This window comes from Balearica regulorum, chromosome 4 (assembly GCF_011004875.1).
Source record: "Balearica regulorum gibbericeps isolate bBalReg1 chromosome 4, bBalReg1.pri, whole genome shotgun sequence".
Lineage (NCBI taxonomy): Eukaryota > Metazoa > Chordata > Aves > Gruiformes > Gruidae > Balearica > Balearica regulorum.
Window position 1 is genome coordinate 70,140,663 of NC_046187.1, and position 23,728 is coordinate 70,164,390.

The window sequence follows — 23,728 nt, forward strand, 5'->3', positions numbered from 1 at the left end:
AGGGCTGATTGAGTGTGCTTCTACATTTGAAAAGACAGACTCTTCCAATGGGTACAAGTGAAATCCTCATAGTGCTCCACAGCCTCTTTCTTCAACAGGTTTTACTTAGTAAAAGGCAATGTCTCTCATCAAAGTATTTGCTTCATGAGGTGGTTGTGATCATCTGCAATCTTGTCTGTTTGTGAACCCAAGGAATATTCATTAGCTACCATCACACTCATGTTCAGTGCCTCTGATGACATTGTCCTGCTCACCTCTGATTCATTGTGCTCATCGCTTACTGTTCTTGCAGGTACAGGAAAGTTGTTTCTAATGTGTGTGAAGGTGGCGTAGACCTGCAGCAGAACTTAGCACAGCATATGTGTCCATTGATTGCTCCCAAGGGACTTCAGATCAGCATCAGAGAAGAAAGCCTGGTTGTTAAGCCTGGGGAAGACATCACCTTCATAGTCAGACAAGAGCAGGTAGTAATGAACATTGGCTTTATGAAAGTTTCCTCACTATTGTTATGGCTCCTTTCTCTTCTAACTGCTTTGCTGCTGAATGAGATTAGGTTGTGCTTGAGACAAAGACGAATGACTTGAAACTTCTGTTTCAAATGAATCGGACAATCCAGTAAGTTCAGTGAACCACCAAGTTCTGTCCACAGAATGGGATTTGTCTCCTCAGCAGCGTGGTCAGTCATGATTCCTTAAAGGCATCAGCTTCCTTGAAAATCAAAGGAACTAAATTACCCAAGTCGTCTTGGACAGAAAATTTCAACTGCTGTATCAGAGAAGAACGGAAATGCAGAGAACATTTAATATTCTGGTTTAAGTGGTTTCGAGAATCTGCCTTTCAGAAAGGAATCAGGCAAAGCTTTACAGAAATCAACAAATAGCACAGCATAAGAACATTTATTATATATTAGTTGTGTTGCCAAAGATACAGGGGTTTTCTTCTGTTTATTGAGAGAGACAGTGCCCTAAGGCCCTGATCAACGGCAGCGAGTACCTTTTGCATTAATTGTTTGCCGTGGGTGTCTGTCTTAATGCTTGCTTTTTAGTATTAGGTTCTAACTGTTGTGCTCAGGTTACCGGAGTATTGTACTTCCTGGCTAATCCCACTGATTTGCAAGAACGTGAAGAAAGTTCACACATTTTGGCAAACTCGTGCGATATAAATCAGGCACTTGGGATTTATTTCTGTAATGGAATCAAGAAGGTTACGTGCAGAACACCAGGTTGCTTAACGCTTCTCAGGCTCTGCGTCCCAATGCTTGCAGTGCCCCAACAGTTGTGTGGCAAGTTATACTGCCTTCTCTTTTTATAATTTGTTTGGAAATGTTTATTGTAAGAATAGAGCATTTGGTAGCAATTTGGACTCTAATGGTTTTGATTGGCAGTTTGATTTATTTTTTTCCTACTACATAGATTCTGAAGCTTTCGTGGATCTCTGTGGCAATACGTAAAACATTTAAAACTATTGAAAAATCTTCAGAAGTCGGGGATCTTGAAGGGAAACCTGTGCTGTGTGTTTTCTGATGAAGTCTTTGCTCCGTAAATCGAACTGGAGGGTGGATTTAGAAGAAATGTAACCGTTTGCTGCCCCCTATGGCTAAGAATAATATTTATACTTAAACGTCTGGAGTGTTGTTTAGGAGCTAACCTATACAACAAAGTCTAGTGAGAATTCATAACAATTACTGAGTTTAAGAAACAGCTCTACTAGGATAAAGAAAAACATAGCACTTTCTCTGCTGAACAAAATTAATTTACTAGTTTATGTGAATGCATGTTACTAGGTGCAGGAATGCCAGACATCAGGGAGTAAAGAAAACAGGCTTTGGGTATGTTTGGGCAGTTTGCAGTTGACCTTAGAATTAATAGTAACTTATTATTATACTTTTTTTTTCCCAATATATGTTGGCTGAATGTATGAATAGATAATGTCATGACGACAATCATCTATTTAGCATGGAAGCAGAAGCCCCAGTTGCTTTTAAATTTAGCTGCCTTTTCCCTTTGTGACTCTTGTGTTATCCGTCCACTGCTCTCTGTCTTTCCTGGTCAGGGAAACAGAAGTGCCTTAGTGTTTTGAAGACAGCACTCTCATCTTTACACTAGGGAACCTATTAGAATAAAACATTAAGCGAAGCTTGCGTCTACTGGCTTTCAACACTGGTTTCTGTCTCACCTGGAAAAAATATGCCTGTATACTTGTTAGCATAAGAAAGAGTGAACAAGAACTGTTTGCAAGCTAATGTTGTCTAAAGAGATTCCACTTTCTAGCACATCGCTGGCAAGACGACATCTCTTCTGCTTTAAACTTTAATAACATATTATCTCCGCTGCTAAATTCTACCCATCTGTTGTCAAAAGAAAGATGTTATTTGGAAAAAAATATTCACAGTGAAGAAGCTTTCAAGGTCCTTTATGTGTGTTGAAATATGGTGTTTAGGTATTTGATAACCCTACAGGTTCCTTATTATGGGTATTCTTTTACGTTATAAGCAATGCTCTTTCATCTGATAAAACATGGAAGAAAATCAATCAAACTGCAAAATAATAAAAGGAGGAAATAATAGTATGTTTTCCTTCCCTTTGTAATGCTGGGGTACATAAGTTCTAGGTTTTGTTGCCTCCTTTGATTTTACATTAGTGCTGCCTTTTGGGATTAGATTTTGATATAAACCTATTTCAGAGGGTGGCTTATGGGGAAGTGAAGTGATTTGGGAATACCTCGATGGTTGTCAATCCTTCTCTGCTCTGATGGCCATTCAGGTCACCTGACCAGCATATGGACGCATACCTGCCTTTCCTAGAGGCAATGAAGATTTTTAACCGACACTGTATTTTCACAATACAGAGGATTTTCTACCAAGCCTGGCCCTGCAGCCTGTTTTAATTGCATGACTGTGATGGCTATGTGCTGTGGCAAGTGAGCAGGAACATATTGCTGAAGACCGAGGAAGCAGGGCAGCTCGCTGGGGCAGTAGTGTTGAGAAAGTGTTGCTGCTCACAGCTAAAACGAATTTCTCTTTGACTCCATCCGCATTGCCAGTCCACATAGCACAGGCCTGACTTCTCTCCTGAGCAGCCACACCGTGACAACATGAGTGATGAGGATATGTTTGTCCTCTGACAGTAGTATCAGTCTTGCAGTATTTTAGGGCTGAGTTTAGGAAGACGGTGTCATTTAAAGGAGCGCTTAGAAGAAGTGCAATGAATTACAAATTCTGTGAGATGTTTGACAGGACAGAATTATTTGGCTGGACTTTTACACCCTTTCCCAAACTCAGCTCAATAATCTGCTTCATTAAGCACGCATCTAATTTTACAGTAGAGCACATGAGTTCTAGACATGCTGGTAGCTCTGTATAATGCAGTACAACTTGGTGTGAAGATCCCAGCTTGGATCTTGAAGGCCACACAGTTGACACTCAGAGGATGTGGTTAGAAGGTGCTGTGAAGAAGGTCTAAACTGATTAATTTTACTTTGTAATTGCATAGGCTAGAAGTTCACTGGATGAGTGGTAGTTTGCTGCAATAACAATATTCAGTTGTTTGCAATCATATGAGCATCACTCCAGAACATGGGGCTGCCCTGCACCATCATGTTACTTAATGTCCAGCTGCATGAAGGCAAGAGTGATGGGTTTTGTGTCATACAACTTGGTTAGCGGTCTGGGGTGTCTTATTTTAAGGTAGCACCTTACTGTGGAAATCTAGTACTATCATCTCCATTAATGCACACAACATCTGTTGCACTAAAATCTTTGCCGTGGGTGTAGTGGTTTGACTGCAACTATTGCGATTGAGTCAAAATATCTGGCTGGGGCTGGAAATGCTGTTGTGATTTGGGAAATGGTTATAATCATGTGTGCTGACTATTTCAGTTCTGGCCATTTAAAATATTTTTGATATATTTTCCTTTTAGGGTGATATATTGAATACCAAATACCAGGTAGATCTTGGAGATGGCTTTAAGGCGATATATGTGAACCTTACGATGACTGGAGAACCCATCCGTCACCGCTATGAGAATCCTGGGATTTACCGTGTCTCGGTGAAGGCTGAGAATGTGGCTGGGCATGATGAGGCTGTGGTGTTCATCCAAGTCAACTGTAAATCAGCTCTCTTTTTTTTTTTTTACTCTTTTTTTACTTTTGCTGCTATGAAGTAGTAAAGAAAATTACTAGTTACAATTAGGAAAAATGCATATTTTTTCAATAACTTCACGCAGTCTTGCAGTGTTGTATGCTGTTAATGCAGAGGCTTGTAAACCTTATGTATTGGGAGGTCAGAATTAGTTTCGTTTGGATGTGGGAGAGGGATGGTGTATTAATCTTTTAAATAGCAAGCATGCCTCAGTTCAAATCTCAGGTTTGATCCATCTTCCTGACTCAAGACCCTGTTGGCAGCCTTAGCAACTAAAATTTAACACTTCAAGCTATATCTTTTTAGGAGCTTCTAGGTGCTGTGTGAAACAAGTGAACAGATGTGTTCAGAAACATACGAGCTTTTGTATGATTTTAAAAAATAATCAAAATCTCAGTGTTTCTAAAAGTAGTAGAACCTAGATTTTAAGTAGTTAATTCTCACAAAGCTTTAAAGTGGTACTTGGGTATAATTTCATGTTGGCAGGCAGTATTACTTGACTTAGACTTCTCTCCTTCTCCTTAATTAAGACCTAAAAACCCCCATCAAATAGATTTAAAAGAAAAGAATAGCACGGCACAGGGAATATCATGCACCATCACAAGCTTAATGTACCTCAGTCATCTCATAATTGAAATGAAGAAGGAAACTCATAACTGGAACTGAATTTTCCTCTTCCTTTGAGATTCAAGGCAGCTATTGCTTTGCCTCTTTTCAAATGTGTAAAAAATTCAGAAACAAGTAACATCAAAAGAAAAGGTACTCATCTTGCATTCTCCAGGTGTCCGTTTCCCTCTGTTGTGAGTGGTGTGTCTTCCATCCTAATCCCAAAGCAATGGAAATCGCTGGAGCCTCATACAAGGCTGTGCACAGATCCGTGTGCTTTATGCCGGCCTGTCTGGTGACTGCTGATATTTATGTAGTTTGCTAGTCAGAGTCCTTGAGTCCAGACTTTGCAGTTCTGCTTTGATTAGCGCGTGGAGGCCAACCCATTAATGCTAATTGCCAATCTCCTATAAAAATCAAATGGAAAGGATCAGAATCGAATTCTCCACCTCAATTTCAGTATCTATTTCTTTGTTGTGTTTGTTTTTTAAATTATTGGACAGCTCCAGAGAGCTCAGATAAATCGCTTAGGGCTTCACCGTTACTTTTTAGGAGCTTCTAGGTACTGGAAGTAGATTAAGCACAGGAACGGTAGATCTGTACAAGTAATGAACAGCAAAAAACTCTGTGTAACATCCTTCTCTCTGGGGAGAACAACTTCTTACCGTTCAGAGAATGAAGAGCAGTAGCAAGCCCTGACAGAAAGCGGGACAACCACTTTCTCAAAATGTGCTTCCAATGTGGCCTACATCAGGATAAACAGTAAAAATGAAAGATACCAATTGTGTTTTATGCAGTGGATTTACAAATTGCAGAAGCCAGAGCTATTTTTCCCAAGTAAAATGGCCAGTGCGTTAAGAGGACGTTGGTGCTGAAGTGCAGAGACAGCAGAGCACTGAAGCAGACGTGGTCCATTCCTGAGCTTCTCTGAGGATGCTGCGCATGGTCTAGAAGACTCACGGAAACATGTTTCCCAGTCTGTTTGAATAAATGCTTCCTATGTGATTTGCTCTGTTTAATTTTTTAGGTAAATGACAAGATTTGAGGAAATCAGCTGGCACTAATTAAACTACAATTTCTACATTCTAGAGAAAGACTAATAGCTGTTCAGGGATGTTTTTCACTGTGGAATACCACGAAAGCAGAAATGTCCGTAGAGTCCTGCTTTCACTCTATCTCCAGCTGATGTATTCCCAGGGAATTTTTTCAGGGACAAATGATAAAGGGAGTATTTTTCACTCCTGCCAAGTTCTGTTGCTATGGGATGCCCTGTAATGCAGGACAATTTAAGAACTGTGGCCTGTCATCCAGATTATGCTTTCTGATCCAGATCACGCAGTCTAAAACTCGTTAATGAACTGTAAGAGAAGTTAGAGCAAGTCTGATAGTATAAACCTGAATAGGTAACCCAGAATAAAAAGAACTGAAAAAGAACTAGGCATACATTTTCTTTTTCACGAAATCATGATCTCTATAGTGTGTGAATAGTCAGGGAACTTTGAAAACTGTAGCTTCATTAACCAGAAATCATGTAAGTCAGCTTCATTCCTAATTGTACATACTTAAGGGTGCTGTGAAGCTTGTTCAAATGCATTACAGAATTGTGTGACTGAGACAAGCAGAAGGGCTCACAATAATTCTTTTTAGCTCCTTAATATATAGGAATGGCAAACTTGAAATAGCAGTCATCATTCAAGTACCCAACAACTTCCTCTCTAAAAATTTTGGAAAAGAAAGTAACCTTCTTCAGGACCAAAACTGTATCTCAAAAGGATCTGTTTCCTCTGGGCAAATGTAAGCTTATGGCAAAATCAAAACAGTGATGCAGATTCCTCCAGACTTCTTTAATTTGCTTAATCAGGAGGAAAATATTTCTGGAAGGAACAAATTTAATGGACTTCCTAAAATTTCTGAATTGTCTTCAAGACACCAGCAACAGGAGCAGCATTTTAACTGTTTCAGTAAAGTTTCTATTGAAGGAACCGTTTATTGAAGCACCCAACAGGTCTTGAATTTACATAGTTGGTGAAAAAGTCATTGGAGAAAATGCGGAATGAAAGCAAAGCCTTATGTTGGGATGAAGCAGCACACAGGCTGGTTGAAGTGAGGTGGAAAAGGAGGGTGTGCACAGCTCAGCTTCTTCTCAGAAAAGTTCAATCAGTTTAGTGAAAGTGAATTAGAAGTGAATGGGCAATGATTCAGTTCGTGAATGGACCGGTGTTAATTACCTTGAAGTTTGCACTGAGATGAAAGACCTTTGAATGAGTTAAAAGATATTTAGAATGGAACAAAAATGGATGGGCTAGTATTCATTCTGTATATGAATGCACGTTAGGCCATACAGCGGTTTGGTATCCTGGAGAGCTGGTGCAACTGAAGTTAGGAAATTCTAGTTATCGCATTATACTATTATAAAGCTTTTTCCTTCAGATACTCTGAAAAAGATATACTTGGAAGCCTCTGAGGGAAGGATTTTCTTTCACTAAAGTTATGGTACTGTGAAGCAAGATACAAATTAAGCAGCAGATAAAATCATTGCAATGATGCATTTCTTCTATACAACTAATAATGTTTACACCTTTCATAGGCAAAAGTTCAGAAAGGAATAAACTTACTCTAAGGCACATTTTGTAGTGCAGAGGTTATCTATTTTAATGTGCAAATAAATGCAACCCTGATGTACACATCTATTTTAAAACATGCGTTAATGAGAGTTTGTGTGTGGTGTGAGCCTAACAGCTGATATTTTATAATGAAAATGAGTAGTCAGCAATATTCTTTTTCAGTTTTCTGCTTTTCCCTTACCAGTTTGAGATTTGCTAGATTTCTATTCATTTGATCTTTTATTACTTCAGGGGGAAAAAAAAAAAAAAAAAAAAAGCAAAAGCTGAGATTGACTTTTCCACTTTTTAACTGAGATATTAGCTTATGTTTTCTAGAATTGGATATGCACCAAAAAAAAAGTGCACCAGAGGTGCATTTTCATGATCTGTCACACTGCTCTAGGATTTTGTTTGGGGGGGTTTTGGGGGGAGTGAGGTGGGTTTGAAATGAGGTCTTTTCAATTATGCCTGCAGCTTTCAACACAGATGTAAAAGCAGGAGGGAGGGAAAAATAAATTCAGGACCTTACGGTGTGCAAGCGAGAGGCTTTGGGGCAAAGAGGAATTAATAAATTGATGGATTCTTGTTCAATGATATTTTGGTAACTTTGTTCAGCTCCACTGCAGGCTTTAAATTTAGAAGTGGTTCCAGTTGTTGGGAGAAACCAGGAGGTGAATCTGACAGCCATCATTCTGCCTAAGAACCCTAATTTGACAGTCTTCTACTGGTGGATAGGAAACAATCTTCAGGTACATGAATGGTTTTGACTGAGATTATTTTCAATCTCTTTCCAATAAAGGTTGAGTGACACCTTTTACTTTAGTAGAAATACTACCATGTTGCATGACTTCTTTTAGACCATCTTTCATTCCAAATAGACAGTTATATCTGGTGGCAAGCAGTATCTACCTTCCCTTGTTTTATCATGTACATTTAAGGTGTTAATTTCCCTTTATTGCTACTTATATGCAAATGCCAATTTCTTGTTTAGAATTGGTTTGAATGTCTGAACCATTTTCTTTTGGGGGGAACAACAATGTATTCTATTCCATTACCCGTGGAAAAAAAACTTGTGGAAGGGGATGCGTTTGGCGTCATAGCATTGGTGAATGATGAAGCTTGGGTTTATGCACTTCCATGTTGATAATGTGAGTACCGTAAATTTAAGTGCTGTACAGAAATATATATGTATTCATTGTATAGATAAATATTTTCTGGGAGTATAAAATAAACTGGCGTATCAAAAATAACTGGGATATCTAAAAGGATATCAAAACAGTGAAAGTACTCAAACAATCTGGTGATATGCATTTGGGAACAGAAAGTCTAGATAAACATATGCTAGAGCAATAAATATCCAAGTACTTCTACTGGGAATATTTCTGGTCTAACTGGGTTAATTTCTTTTAAGGTAATTCTTTCAATTACAGATAAGTAAAATATTTTCTTTATGAAGGAGACTAAGTATGACAGAGGAGTGCTTCAGATAACCGCAGAGAACTTTCTTCTTGTAAATGGGCTGTCTACCATAATCCCAGCCTGTATCTTTTCATTCTTATTGACTTTGCCATTGCTAGAAGAGACACTGCAGATCCGTGTAGTCTTGTGAAGGGTTTTGTAATTCATACAGATGTGGTCAGGTAACAGTATCTCAGTGCCGCCTTGAAGGTTACGGTGAGCTGGTGCACTTCCATGGGTCATGCTCTAAGTTGACAGAATTAATCCTTTTGGCCTTGACTGAACCCCACATTTTTTGAGGCAAATGGCTTGCTATATAGAATGGTTTGGGTTGGAAGGGACCTTAAAGATCACCTACTTCCAGCCCCCCTGCTGCGGCTAGGGACACCCTCCACTAGACCACATTGCCCAAAGCCCCATCCAACCTGGTCTTCAACACTTCCAGGGATGGGGCATCCACAACCTCTCTGGGCAACCTGTTCCAGTGCCTCACCACCCTCACAGTAAAGAATTTCTTTCTAACATCTAATCTAAATCGACCCTCTTTTAGTTTAAACCCGCCACCCCTTGTCCTGTCATTGCACTCCCTGATAAACAGTCCCTCTCCATCTTTCCTGTAGGCCCCTTCAGGTACTGGAAGGCCACAATTAGATCTCCCTGGAGCCTTCTTTTCTCCAGGCTGAACAATCCCAACTCTCTCAGCCTGTCCTCATAGGAGAGGTGCTCCAGCCCTCTGATCAGCTTCGTGGCCCTCCTCTGGACTCGCTCCAACAGCTCCATGTCTCTTCTGTACTGGGGCCCCTAGAGCTGGACGCAGTACTCCAGGTGGGGGTCTCACAAGAGCGGAGTAGAGGGGCAGGATCACCTCCCTTGACCTGCAGGTCACGCCTCTTTTGATGCAGCCCAGGACACGGTTGGCTTTCTGGGCTGCAAGCGCACACTGCTGGCTCGTGTTGAGCTTCTCGTCAATCAATACCCCCAAGTCCTTCTCCTCGGGGCTGCTTTCAATCCATTCCTCGCCCAGCCTATAGTCGTGCTTGTGACTGCGCTGACCCATGTGCAGGACCTTGCACTTGGCCTTGTTGAACTTCATGAGGTTTGTACACGCCCACCTCTCCAGCCTGTCAAGGTCCCTCTGGATGGGGGATCTTGTAGAGATTTGTGAGCCTGACTCAAAATCTGTTTATTTCATTGGGATATGAATGAAAACCTAATACTCTACCAGTTATTCTAAAAGGAATGTTTGCCCCATCTGGCAGCTATTCTGTTTATAAACATTCTATTTAGGGAAAGAAGCATCCTGTATTGAAAATTGTAATTGGTTAATTTGATAAAATGTGGATTATTGAATAATTTATGTGAAACCTTTTTTGCTAATATTTTTAGTGACCGTCTCTTCAGACACTATTCTTGTGGTTCTTGCTTAAATTCTGTTTTCAACTTTTCTTTGCTTTTTAAAGCCACTCCTTACATTGGACAATTTTCTGGTGACAAAATTTGCTGAGACAGGCGACGTCAGAGTTACAGTGCAGGCTTCCTGTGGGAGCTCCATGCTTCAGGACTCAAAAGTTGTCCATGTTTTTGGTGAGACATTACTCTTGTTAATTTTTTGTTTGTTCGTTTCTTTCATGTGTACTTGTTTCTTATACCTCTTAAACCAGCCCTGACACAACTCAGCCTGTTGTAAAATTGTATCTAATGCCATATTTAGTTGTTAAAATTAGAGGGATGAACTGTCCCGAGGTAACTCCATGACGTTGAACAGTGTGATTGTATGGAAGGGTTTAATCTGAAACGTTTTGTTTCCTTTGCTAATTTTAAATGTTACCGTGTTTCCCAAATGCTATACGTAGCAATAGTGTTGAAGTAGTATTTTCATCTATGACCAGAGAGTTTCTTAGAATTTCTAAATAAAGTAGTTTAAATCCCTCTAGAAAAAAAATAATTAGTTGTGTCTATACTCTCAGCATTAAAAAGAATGTGAAATAATTGCCTTTTATCACAATATATCACTGTTCCTTTGCTGTTTATCTGAGAGTTTGGATCAAGTATAGCTCCACTGTAATTATTGAATAACTCTTCAGCTCTTGTTTCATGTTGTGCCTTAGTGTCTTATAATGTGGTGGCAAGGCATAATATACTATGAAAAAAGTAGTGCCATTGAATTATTTACATTTGTATTTGTGCTGTCACATGTGGGAATTGTGATAAGTGAAAAAGCTTCTTTCTAATGCAGAGCTAAAAGCCTTCAGGTATCATGAAATACACAACATGATACATCTCTGTTGTCTAAAGAAGATTCTGTTATTTTTGCTTTTGGTATACTTATTAATTTAAAATAATGGTAAGAATCGCACTCATGCTAAATGCAGCTTTTAGGAACCTTCTTCTTTCCTAAGATAAATGGATTTAATGTTTATGCTACCCCTTATAAGTGCATCCACTTTTTCAGAAATCTTTAGAAGTCTAACCCATCTTAGTGGGACTAGGTCAATGACTTTGGCTTTCAAATGCTGCTTCTGCTCTTAGTGTTGGCCAGTCCTGATACCAAGAGCAAGAAAGTACTGGTCATGGGGGAAATAAAGAACCCTCTGGAAAAGAAAACCACATGAAAATACAATTCTGTCGGAAGCATTGGGGAGGCCAGGTTTGACTCATGCATTCCAGAGGATCTCTTTCTCTGCTTTGCATTAAGTTCCCCAGGTGTTGATCCAAGAAGCCTATATGGAGAAAGGGAAGATTTTAGAGGCTGTTTACTGAGGAACAGCCCATTTCTGGTATTCAAGATATTTGCGCAATATCCAGAAAAATGTGGGTGTACCTTGTTTTTGTTTTTTTGAAGAGAGCAGTAGTTAGCCTTTGGAATATCATTTCTGTTCTTATTTTCATAGCTAGTTGATGGAAACACAAAGTATTCATTTTTATGAAAAACAGGAACATCTAATGGGCAAAAAACACATGTTTATGATTCAGTGAGAATCCATTGGCACATTCCCATTACAAATAAAAGAAACCAACGACGTCTGTGTGGTGTATTGTCCTAAGGAAAAATTATTGGGAAGGTTTTGACCCCAGAGCATGTATGTAAATCTGCTTTGTTTATTTTTTTTCTTCCTGCTTTTTTATCTTTAGGCACAAATTTGATGATGCTGATGAAAATACAGAAAGAAATTGAGTGCCTGACAGGAGTGTACTCTTGCTCTGTGTAAGAGTACACAACATAGAGCAGTGGGGTTCCTAGATACTGCAGCACTGCACAGCAAATAATGCCAAATGTATATTTTCAGCTTTTATTTCTGCAAAAATATTTTTGCAACCTGTTCTGTTACTTTTTTCAAAAATGTTTATTTTTGTTTTTCTAGATCATTTTCATGTTCTTCCTCTGAAGTTTACTAAGCACCTGGACATGTACAACCCTGACATACCAGAGTGGAGGGAAGACATAGGGCGGGTAGTAACACGACTTCTTGCAAAGGTGCTCTTTCAGATTGCTCGTAAAATGTTCCCTCGCCAGTCGTAAAGCTTGAAGGTTAAGTTAATGCCTTCTCATTTAGAAAAAACGAGGCAGAGCAAAATAATAAAATGAACCTCATGAGCCACATTTCAAACAAGTTTGAGCCTAGTGTCGCTTTTACGTGCAGGCTATAGACGATGATAGTGTAACATAAGAAAGTTTAGGTCTGTCACAGCCTAATTGGCAATTAATGCTAAATATTGCCTTCTGGGATTAGGGATAGACGTATTAGCAAATACTGCTGACACCAAAACAGGAAGAGTAGCTTAAATGTGATATATTTAGAAGTTATGCAAAGGATGCTGTGTAATGTAAAAGACATAGGCTTTGTGTAAAAACAAAGCAGAAAGAAGAAAAAATGTTTATCTTTGAAAATTATATATAATATATATGCAAACAGTTCATATAGCTGGTTTTTTAGATCATATTCAGAAAAGAAATGTGAATTGGGAGCAGTTGAATCCCGTAGGTTCAATCAAGCACAAAGCCATGCAGCAGTTCTGTGAGAGAAGGAGAAGCACCCCATGAAAGCTGTGAGCTCTAGAGCTCTGCTCGTCGGGTACACGCACTGCCAGCAGCTGAGTGTGCGCACACTGACTTTTGGTGAGGACATTAGCACTGAGCTGCAGGTTGGTAATGCTTTGACAATGCTTGTGTTTGAAATCACTTGACTTTTCCTGGATTTACAGTAATGCAAATCAGATTCTGGGATTTTGACTTTATACTTTTTCCTGCCTTTTTTTTAAGGTTCACATCAAATGTCAAATTAAAGTAAATTCCCACTTTTCTCAACTTAAAACTATTCCATAACCAGAGTCAATCAAACAAATGTTTTAATCCCTTATGAAATTGCCCTTGTGTTTTAGTAATTACCAAATCTTTGCAAAAGAATATGAGCAATTTAATGGAATTTTGGAATCTGAGAAAGGAAGGCTACGGGAAGTGCCCAGGGTGTTGTCATTAGAATTGTGTGGCTGTATTACGCAACACATGGAGGAATTTGGGACTAAAAGCAAAATTTGCACAAACTATTTTGAAGAGGAATGCACTTGACTTTCCATGGGGGCTGCAGGCATTCATAACAATTTCAGGAACCGAACCTAGGTGCTCTTAGTCTTGCCCTGGAAGACTTCTCTCTGTCCATTAAACACAGATGGAAAAATAACCTCCCTAAGCTAAAGTTAAGTTTAATGAATATGCCCTTCTAAGTCTACTAAGCGTTTGAATGGTCCAGAAAGGATCCTAAATTGTTACCCTAGAAAAGCACAGCCATTGCAAAATTTTGCTAAAGCTGCATACCACTTCCTTTTGCTTCTTTTCATGATGCCACTAAATCTCTTTAATGCGATAACAATGCTTAGCTCTTCCAATCTTCAAAGAGCAGCTCACATTTCAGTTAATTTATGTTTGGCTTTGTTCATGTTTTAGCTTCTGGTGCAATCCCCTCTAAATATTAAGGATCTGAACACCAAAGACTAAAAGACACGTGTGGACTTATGTATTTTCTACAAAATATAAAGCACGGTGTCCTATAATTTGCCATATGCCTTTGTCTTCACAGGAAACCAATATACCCAAAGAAACACTCATGACGGTTGTGAAACCTGGTCTGCCCACAACTGCTGACTTGCATGTGCTACTACCAGCAAACCAACCAAAAAGGAAGAGAAGTGTAACTAGTGATAAGGTAACCAGAGCAATGTATAGCTGGTTGGGACAGTCTTCATCCTGTTTTGCTGTCTTCAGGTGAAATTAAAGGTGCTCCTTAACTACATAAGGATCACACTCCCACCTGGCAAGAGACATGTAAAAGCTAGTAACAGCTACGACTGCTGTGTCTGACAGCGTATAGCCCAGCATAATCCAGTGCTTACTGGTATTAGTGTATTTCTCAAGAATAACTAGTATTGATCTGGTTTAGAAACAGAAATAACAGATATGGCATGTCAGTCTGTGAAGATCTGATAGAGCAAAGAGTGTATTTAGAACATTGATATGTTTAAAGAGGGATGAACCATCTCTGCACTGTCTTCAGAAGCAAATTAGATTTCAGGTCAAATAGAAACAGAACCTTAATAGTTAGCCTATAATGTAAAGAGCATCAAGCAGGTGGTTTCTGCCTTTATGAGCAAATGTCCTTTTCAACTGGCAAGAAACAAATATAGTGAACACAGGAATAAAAATCAGACGTTAGTTTCTCCCTACTTATTTCCAAACCATATTTCTTCCATAATAAAAGACCTTATGCCAGTTGAAAATCAGAATACTGGCACTTATAATTTATGATATTTGTGCTTTTGCTGTGATAGAGAAGGAACGGATCCCAACACTCTGCCTGTATCTTGCAGTTCAAGTCCTGCCAGTTACAAAGAATCCCAATGTAAGGTATTGTTAATTTTGAAGGGCATTTTACAACTTTTTGAGACAAGGTCACAGTATCCAAAGAGCTAGAGACATAAGAAGACAAAGCTCTTCATATTAACACAAACCCAGTAGATTGTGTTTGGAATTGATTGGGTACACTTTGGAAGGTCCAAAGGAGTATGTTGATGTCCAGGTGTCGGTCTTTAAAATGCACAGAGTACAGTGTGACTGCACAAAGTTTTCTGCTTTGTGGCAACCCCGAACCCTTACTGCTCTCCCCCTGTAATCACAGTGGGGGTTCCTGGGAGTCTGAAATCCTGATTATGTTGCAGGAACCGGTTGATTTTAACCAGTTGTTTCTTTAGTAGAGAGCCATTCACGAATTAAAGCTTTCAGCCAGGTGAGCATTACCACTTTAAACTTCTTTGCATCTTTCCACTTCTTGAAGAAGCAAGGTGCAGCTTCTAAAGGAAATTCTTTCTCTTTTTTCTGAGCATATATGGAATGGACTTCTTTAATAATTTAAGGGAACTGATGATAAATTCATAGGTTGTGCAAACTTTTTATTTCAGTGCAAAGTGTTACGCGTATTAGGTCCTTTTAAATCTCAACTGTTATATTAGCACTGTGCTTCAAGGCAGTTTAAAGAATGTCATCAGTTATAATCAATGCTGTCTCAAGTTTGGTTTTTTTTCATGTTTGCATATGAAATATCCTGTGAGTTAGTCCAAAGCATAAAGAAGAACAATCATAAGTTGCAAATGTTTTGGGAAAACTTCTGCTCAGGGGGTGATGGGGAGATGACAGTAGTTTAGCAGGGCACAGTTTCTGTAATAAGTAGTCCTCTGGTAAGGCCTTGCAAAGGTTTACTGAAATTAGAGGAGCACAGAAAGGTGGAAGTAATTGTATAATATGGAGAATAGATGAACATTTCTGCCGTTGTTAAGATGGACCGGGTCAGACCAGTGGTGGTTGAGGATTTCATGTGTGGAAATATCAAATATGGTACAACCTGCCTTTGGTTGGTGAAGGAGCAAAGGGAGACAGGAGCAATTACAGCAACCTGTGCTATCCAATGATAAAAAATCGTTGGTTTCATTCTGACAAAAGCCCTTTTTCTTTCAAATTTATGCATGTAGAAATAAAAGCTGAGTGTGACTTAGCCTGGTTTTAAGCACACAGCAATTTCAAAAGTATTTCATTCTAATCGTTGACTCCAGAGGAAAACTCAGTCACTTAATATATGCACATCTATTACACGTCCAATGTCAGGTGGGACGAGTCCAGGTGAAAAAGTCAATTAAAGTGCATTTAAACTATAGCCTGGAAAGCAGTGGCACTGAGGAAGATTTGGGGGTTTATCTAAACTACTACATGACAATCCCAGTGAGTTGCTTTGGCAAAAAGGGCAAGTCAGACCCCCAGAGGTGTAAGTAAGTTGGTAAGAGTGTGAATAGTGTTGGTATTTTTGCATTCTTATACCATGGTGCAGGAGCCATTGTGTTCACATGTTCAAATATTATCATTGGAACGGATGTAGAAAAAGAAGATAGAAAATTCAGATGCTAGTATAAGAACCTTAACTTAGAGTCTAGAAAGGAGCTCCAAACACTGGATTCCTTTTTTTAAAAAAAAAAGTTGTGCTCAATAAATACCTCGGAGCAAAAAAATTACCCATGGGTACTGAAGCAACCATCAGCCTAACAGTGAAATAAATAAGCCAGAACCTTTATCTAGATTCACATGAGATTCAAATTTTTGCCCTGTGGAAGTGTAGTTCACATAGCCTTGGGTGTGAACCCAGGGGCGGGGAGAGAAATAACGAACAAGTGTTAGTCACTTAAGCAAAAACCAGAGTAAATGTTGGATTCCTCAAACACCTGCCAGGAAAATATGATGCATCCAAAGTTATGGGGCTCAGTAATTTCATTTACTGGCTGAAAGTCAGATTAGCCTTAAGTACTGGTCCCTCTTGCATTGTATACCATGAACATGTGAATGAACCTGGAGTGAGACCAAGTAACTATTTCAGTGGTGCCAGCATCGTTTTAAAGGCTGCTAATCAATATAGTTGTCATATCTGTTCTCTTTTCAGACTTTAGGCAAAAAGATAAATACTTAGGAGCTATCTGGAGTAATTGTCTTGTAAAATAACTGAGGCCACGCTCAGATCACCCTAATGTTGAGTCATTTCCTCACAAAAAATGTGATAAAGTCAGTGGAATGGCTTCAGAAGTTAGGTATTCCTCAATATGAGTGAGGATATTTGAACTTTTGTGTAGTCTCTGTCCATAACGAGAGAGACTACAGGGATTTCTATCTATTATACTGCAAAGGCTTGTCAGAGATGAGCACCATAATTGATAATATCATAAAAGGAGTTACTCGTGAAGGTTTCATGGATATAAAGCATATTTCTAATTTGGCATCCTGTGGGAAGTCATATCCTAAATTATAAAGCATAGAGTATAAAACTAGCTTTGATCTTTTAGAAAATTACCCATGTTGACGACACCAGCAAGTAAAAGGGAAAATTCAGACAATTTGTCATCTGGGGTTAGGATATGATGGTATATTTAATGGATTGGCTCCATAAAAATGTGAGAGACCATATTTTACTGTGCTCTATCCACTGGAGAAAAATAGGAGGAATCCTGATTTTTTCCACATGGATGGATGTATATATTTCTAAAGAGTATTGTTAAAAATTAGGTATAAATGGAATCCATCCCGTTATAGGTAAGGAGATGAGGTAAATTATGGCGTGCAGTTCATTATCAAATAGCAGTTACTTTTCATACCAAGAAATCTAAAGTGACATCACAGGTTTTCTTCTGATACATTAGAAGAACGGAGACTTTTTAATATGGATTATGCATCATGTGAGTTATGACCATGGTAAACCCAATAGTGCATGCAAATTACATGCTGTCTGTCACATACTGGGTAAACATAAAGGCTTAGGTAAGCAGAAAGAAAGATTTGTCTGCAAAGATTGGACATTTTCAGCTTTTATGGCTTGTGGATTTTTGCATGATTTTTAAATATGGAATTTCTTTAAGATTTCAGCTCATGGTTGATAAATGCTTTCTGAGTTTCCCACCATTTAATGAACCAGAGGTTTTCCTTTTTAGAGCATTGAGTCTCTTAAAGTGGAATGGAGTGCGAGACATCTGATATTCTCTTCGTTGTATTTTCAGAGAATAGCGGCTATAAAGCAGGCCTTGAATGCACACAACATCAGTTTCTTTCTGAGGGGAGGATACTGGGTCCTAGTGACTTTAGCTGACTCCGATTCAGGTAAATATATAAACAAAACTCCCAACAGACCAGCCTTTGGATGCCTGTCTGAGTTCTGATAAGTTAAGGAGAAAATCTCAATATGTAACATCAATATATGTATGTACATATACCCATGTATATATATACTTACTTGGTACTTTTTACATATTTATGTGTGTGTACATATATATGTATGTAAATATATACACATACATGCACACACGTATATATGGATATATTTTCATCTGGTATTTATCAACAATCACCAACAAATATTTCTTACACATTTCCATTTTGTCATACCTCATCATTTGTTTCAGAAGCTTCTTGCTTTTTTCTGTGTAACCATGACGTCAACTAAATACCTGTACTGTACAAAACAGCACCCTGAAGGACGAGCCAGCCAGGCTTCAAAACACCCACCTGGTGAAGCACTTTGGCTGCGCTGGCTGCCGGGAAACCGGCACAGCTTTACTTCAGCCATTAACCCTGTAGCTATAAGTCCCGGGGTCTGGGACATAGCCTTGCATCTCTGTCTTGTATCTCTGATCTTCACATCAACGGATGTGAAGCTTGCTGTAGGGTCTCTACATTGCTAATCCTGTCCTGAGAGAAATGATATGCTTTTTCTCTATTTAAAACAAGTGGAAACGGGTTTTTTTGGATGCATTTCCTGCAGCTCTGGATTCACTGTGTACTTGGAAACTGGTTGAAGAGCGTATGTGTGTGTACGTGTGTGTGTATTTCGAACAGAGATACATTAAAATGATGTTTTAACTAGAAAATTCAGCTTTGACTTGAACCTCGTATTAGAATGTCCTGTAATTTTTGTTTGTGTATCATATCCCATAATGATACACACTTCCTTCTTTCTTATTTCAGTGTGTTCTGAGAGAACAGCTTAGCTGGCCACAATCAATTTATGTAAATACTGGTGTGATATTTTATCTGTCAGCTCTCTGTAGAAGACAAAGTTCTTTTATCTAGTCTCTAATGTAGGATCGTGCTATAGTCTCGCTGTGGTACCTCAGCTGGTTTAAAGGGCTAACAGTCATTAGCCAGCACAAAAGGCTGGGACTGAAAGAAGCCCGTGTTCTTTCCAGCCTTTACCAACGTACGACCTTGATGAGTTCATTTGTTGTTCAGAGCCTTAGCTTCTCCACCTGTGAAATTAATACAGCCCTGCTTTTGCAACGCCTGTATGTAGGCGTGATCATTTCCTATGATAAATTTGGATTCCCAGAAAACAAAAACACTGAATACGCAAATAATTAAATTTTCAGGGGTTTGGGTTTTTGGGTTTTTTTTTTGTTTGTTTGTTTGGTTTTTTTTTCCTGGTCTTCTGTCTTTCAGTCACAAGTCACCATTTAATTTTGTGTTGTTGCCTTTTTGAAGAGGCTACAGATGGAGTAAAGAGAAGAAGTTACACAAATAACAATTAACTAGAAAAGAAAACCCAAGAATGTGACTGATCTGACAGAGGACGTGCTAAGCTGTTCTTTTATTTTGTATTTCAGACTCTCAGAGGATTGGAGGAGGCAGTGGCTACTGGGCTATTGTGGTTCTCTTTGTCATCTGTCTAGTCGCAGTTGGGGCTTTCATACTCTACAAGTTCAAAAGGCAAGTAAACCTTGATCAACAACATACATGTTTTAAGAATTAGACTTATCCACGGATCAGCAAAACAGAGTTTGTTATTTGAAAAGATTTCTTGAAGAATTGCAAAAAGTCCACTGCTTTGAAAATTGTGGTTTTCTGCACTTTTCAGACATCAAGGTACTGCACTGATGCTTGCTTTCACTTGCTGTGTTCCAAGATAAATAGCAGCAATATAGGAACTAGGAGAGTTAGTTCAGCTTGTCTAAATAATATAATCAAGAAGCAGAGCTGAGCTAAAATATTATTCCTGATTAATTCCTACCTCATTACTCCTAGCAATTATGAATAAACTAAAGCTATCGGGACAAGGAGTGCATCTGCAATGCTGATTTGCTTAAAAAAGTAGTTTTATCAAGACACGCAGTGCTCTGGAGTTTCTCTTTGCACACATTACATTTTAATTGCTGGGGCTATGCCATGTAGAATGACTGATGGAAATAGATTAGCGTTAATTTGACACTAGAGTGTGTTGAGGGGAGAAATAGTTCTGGAAGTGGCCCTTATGCGAGACGTATTCTCAAAATTGACAAGGGATGCCACGGCAGCCTTTGACAATCCAATATATCTTTAGCCTGCAATTGATTTTAATCAGAGCTACTAGGGTGCTGTGCAATTTAAAGAATTCTGTTCTTGTTCATGAGTCTGTGTTATCATTGGCTATGCTTTTGGTATTTCTTTATCTCTGGGGCATTTAGAAGCTATTGGGTTTAGCATGCTGGAAACAAGCCCTCATCGTCATCAGATCCTGATGTCCTTAGTGAGGATTCCTATTGATTTGTCTCATTTTTTAAAGATTGGTTTTTATTTGAAATAAAAATAACTTTACAGATATGGGTGCGGCACTGAGTTTGTGATAGCAATAAGCATAGATAACATTTAAGTAAGAGTTTGTTTAGATAAAGATTTTTTAAGTCAATAGAGAAACTCCCTTTTTTTCCAAGAATCACTTCATTTTCTCACTGCAGCACCTAAGTTTCGTGGAGCTCATAGTGGCTGATTGCTCTAAAGGACAAAGCAGAGAATGCTGTATCAGACTGCCTACAACTGAATAAAAAAAATCCATTTTGCTATTTTAGGTGCCTGCAGCAAGGAAAAGCATAAAAATGGTTGATGTGATGTAATTATATTATTTCAGTAGCAATACATGAAGGATTTGCTGTTTGTAGTGTTTGAGTTCTTTCTAAAATGCCCAATGAACCATTGCTTTATAAATAGAGCTTTTATTAAGGAGGAAACTATAGTACAATTTGCAAATTGCAAGCTTTAATGTCTCTCACACTTATATATATAATTTGTGGAAATCATTTGCATTTAAATTTTGTGGGGGTTTAATTTAGGTGTGAGTGAAGAGAATTGTGAGATACATTCAAATGTTTCTCAGTAGCCTGAAAACTGCTGTTGGCATTGATGAATGACCATGCAATAGTATTCAATGTTAGTCCGTATCATACCTGTTTCTGAGAAATTTGACAGAATTATTTTTAAATATTCCTGCTAAGCTTTTCCAAGGTGATAATTTTTTTTGGTTGCATCTCTCATTTGCAATTTGATCTTCAAAGAATTTTGAGCACCTAACCGGTGCTATGTTTGAAAAATCACTTTTTTCCTCTGTGCCCCCTGTGAACTCCACTCCCACCCAAATCTTTAATCCCTTAAAAAAAGGGGGGTTTCCTGTGTTTATAAAGACGAATGGTGAATTGCTGGATCCCCATGGAGTACTTCATTGTGAGTATAGTCCCTTTAAAGTCAATATAGTGAGTATGTAAGTTTACAAACTGGTCCGTAGGGAGTGAGGATATGAAACTGAGTGTCCTTTATAGATACAAAGGTTGCAGGTTGTAATGGAGGAAGGCAGCTTGTCAATATTATATGCCTGTATATTAAAAATTAATTTGCTGAAAGAATGCCGTAGGTAACAAAAATTGTTCAATTTCAGGAGATAATTTCAGCAGAATAACACACACTGGGCCCTATGGTAACTTAGACAACACCTGCAAATATAAATATGAATTATTTCCACACCGGAATTGCAGACACGTATGAGGTGTTGAAATGTTAATACTGTCCACAGTTTTTAGGTATGGTTCACAAAATTGAGGAGGACATGGAAGACCACCCAAAGGACAGTTCTTTACTTATGGTTAAGTTTGATACCTGGAAAGATGCACAATGGAAAGACTGGCTTGCAGATAAGCTGGTGACTGGGTTGGCAGGGAGGTTACAGCTTCACACGTGAGAGCGTTCCATCCATTTGCAGCGAGCAGAGAACTGTTCAGGGCTTGTGATGCACAGTGAAGAGAAAAGAGCAGACTTCTGTGTAGACCATAGTACAGCTTTGACAGAAAACAGAGAAACCTGCCCAAACTGCCTTATGGTTCCTGAGTGCCGAGACTCCTCGTCCCAAGCGCGGTCAGCTGCCCTCCCTGCCCAGATTAGTTCTGAAGTTCATGTCACAAGAACTTTGGTCTTAATTTACACTAATTTTTGTCAGGCAGAACTGCGAGATGACAGGCAGTGTTGACAAGACATCAGGGACTAATCTAATAACTCTTTTTTATTAATCTTTCAAGGCAATCAGGACAGCTTTGATGGAACTTGCTGCTCCTGTTTAATTTCTCATTTTTTGAAAACTGCAATACCCAGCGCTAAAAATTGGTGTCCCTTGCAAGAAGTAAATCTCACTAAATTAGTTTGGGGGAGAGTGGTAATCTAAAAATAACAATCCTGCATGAGATTCTGTGTCAGATGCCTCCTATGTAGAAAACAAAGAGAGTATTTTATCTAATGAAGTAGGGGGATAGGGGAAAACAGAGGCAGATTCTTATAGAGGTAGTGGGATTTTGCTTGATTAGTTATATGCATAGTATAAACCAACACAGTCTCATCACTCCTGAAGGAGTGCCCATTAAAAATAAAAAATGAAAATCGTATAATTTCCCACTACTCTAATCAAAACTAAAATTGTAGGATCTGCTGGATAATCAGAGCTGTCCTGGCTGTCTAGCTAAGGATTAGGTGACTGTAGGTTACATGGGTTCTGATACGCCCTAATCCCAAATACTTGAGCACTGACTAGGAAGGCTGGTGCTCTCTGTTCTATGCACAGTAAAATTGCAGCATTTATCATTTCATCTCACACACGCACACATGCTGTATCTAATGGCCTATGTGTGCATCCAGCCACTTCTCACCAGGAACATGTGCTTGAAAAATTGGTGCTGGAGTCCCTGGAGCCTGCGGAGCGACTCCTGGCAATCCTGAGAGTGGTTAGTTGCTTTAGAGGAAAAAACAAAACAAACAAACAAACAAAAACCCCACAAAAAAAAAAGTCTTGAGACACACAGGGTTTTAATACTTTGTGAACAGGGTAGGTAAGCCATTCAGATTAGGGCTAATTTTACCCAGTAAATGAAAAGTTAATTTGAAATAATAAATGCTGATAGTTTTAAAAACTAATTCTAGTTGTATCCCACTAATGAACAAAGATTGGGTTAGATAGTTTTGGGGGAAATTTTCAGGATGGTAGAAGGGAGCAAGAGGTAATATCCCAGCTGTTAAATCTGACTGTGGCTGTGGCACAAGAGACAATGCAGACAAGGAACATGGATGGCAGGCAAGCCAAGGATACTTTGCCTTTTCTTTGCTCTTAGCTTCTGAGTATGGAAATCACTGATCTGATGCCTCAAGCAAACAATATGTTACAATTCTCACTAGCATGCTTCAGTTCTTTAAGCATCCAGGTAAAATGGACTACAGCTGCTTCTTTTGACCAGAACAATATGAAGCAGCTGGAAAATATTTTTGAGAAATCAGGTCTATTTTTAATGCGCAGCTGGAACCTGCGTATGTATTTTCTATACCATACCATATTTACTAAATTCAGTTCAGTAAAAACACACTTATTCCATTCCCTTTGAAATAATGTTTATATTTTTTGTGGGTTTCAATTTGCCATGCAGAAAAGATTTCTTCATCCTTTCGGAGCGAGCTTCGATGGTGTGGGGTCCCGGGCAACAGTACAGAGAAGGCAAATAGCACCGTCTGCACTAGGCAAAGTGGAGGAAAGGAAAATTAGATTTTAGCCACATCAAAGCTGCCATGTA

The 23,728-nt window shown here is 38.9% G+C and overlaps 1 protein-coding gene across 6 annotated transcripts in view; it reads left to right on the forward strand.

Annotated features, from left to right (window-relative positions):
- SORCS2 (sortilin related VPS10 domain containing receptor 2) overlaps nucleotides 1–23,728 on the forward strand; it is a 561,511-nt gene that overhangs the window by 520,378 nt on the left and 17,405 nt on the right. For all 6 annotated transcript variants that reach the window (XM_075752553.1, XM_075752549.1, XM_075752551.1 and 3 more), the window contains exons 18-25: nucleotides 293–464; nucleotides 3,919–4,105; nucleotides 7,964–8,097; nucleotides 10,267–10,390; nucleotides 12,169–12,281; nucleotides 13,882–14,007; nucleotides 17,885–17,984; nucleotides 19,484–19,586. In XM_075752553.1, coding sequence (XP_075608668.1) covers nucleotides 293–464; nucleotides 3,919–4,105; nucleotides 7,964–8,097; nucleotides 10,267–10,390; nucleotides 12,169–12,281; nucleotides 13,882–14,007; nucleotides 17,885–17,984; nucleotides 19,484–19,586 — 1,059 coding nt within the window. The remainder of the gene's footprint in view (nucleotides 1–292; nucleotides 465–3,918; nucleotides 4,106–7,963; nucleotides 8,098–10,266; nucleotides 10,391–12,168; nucleotides 12,282–13,881; nucleotides 14,008–17,884; nucleotides 17,985–19,483; nucleotides 19,587–23,728) is intronic.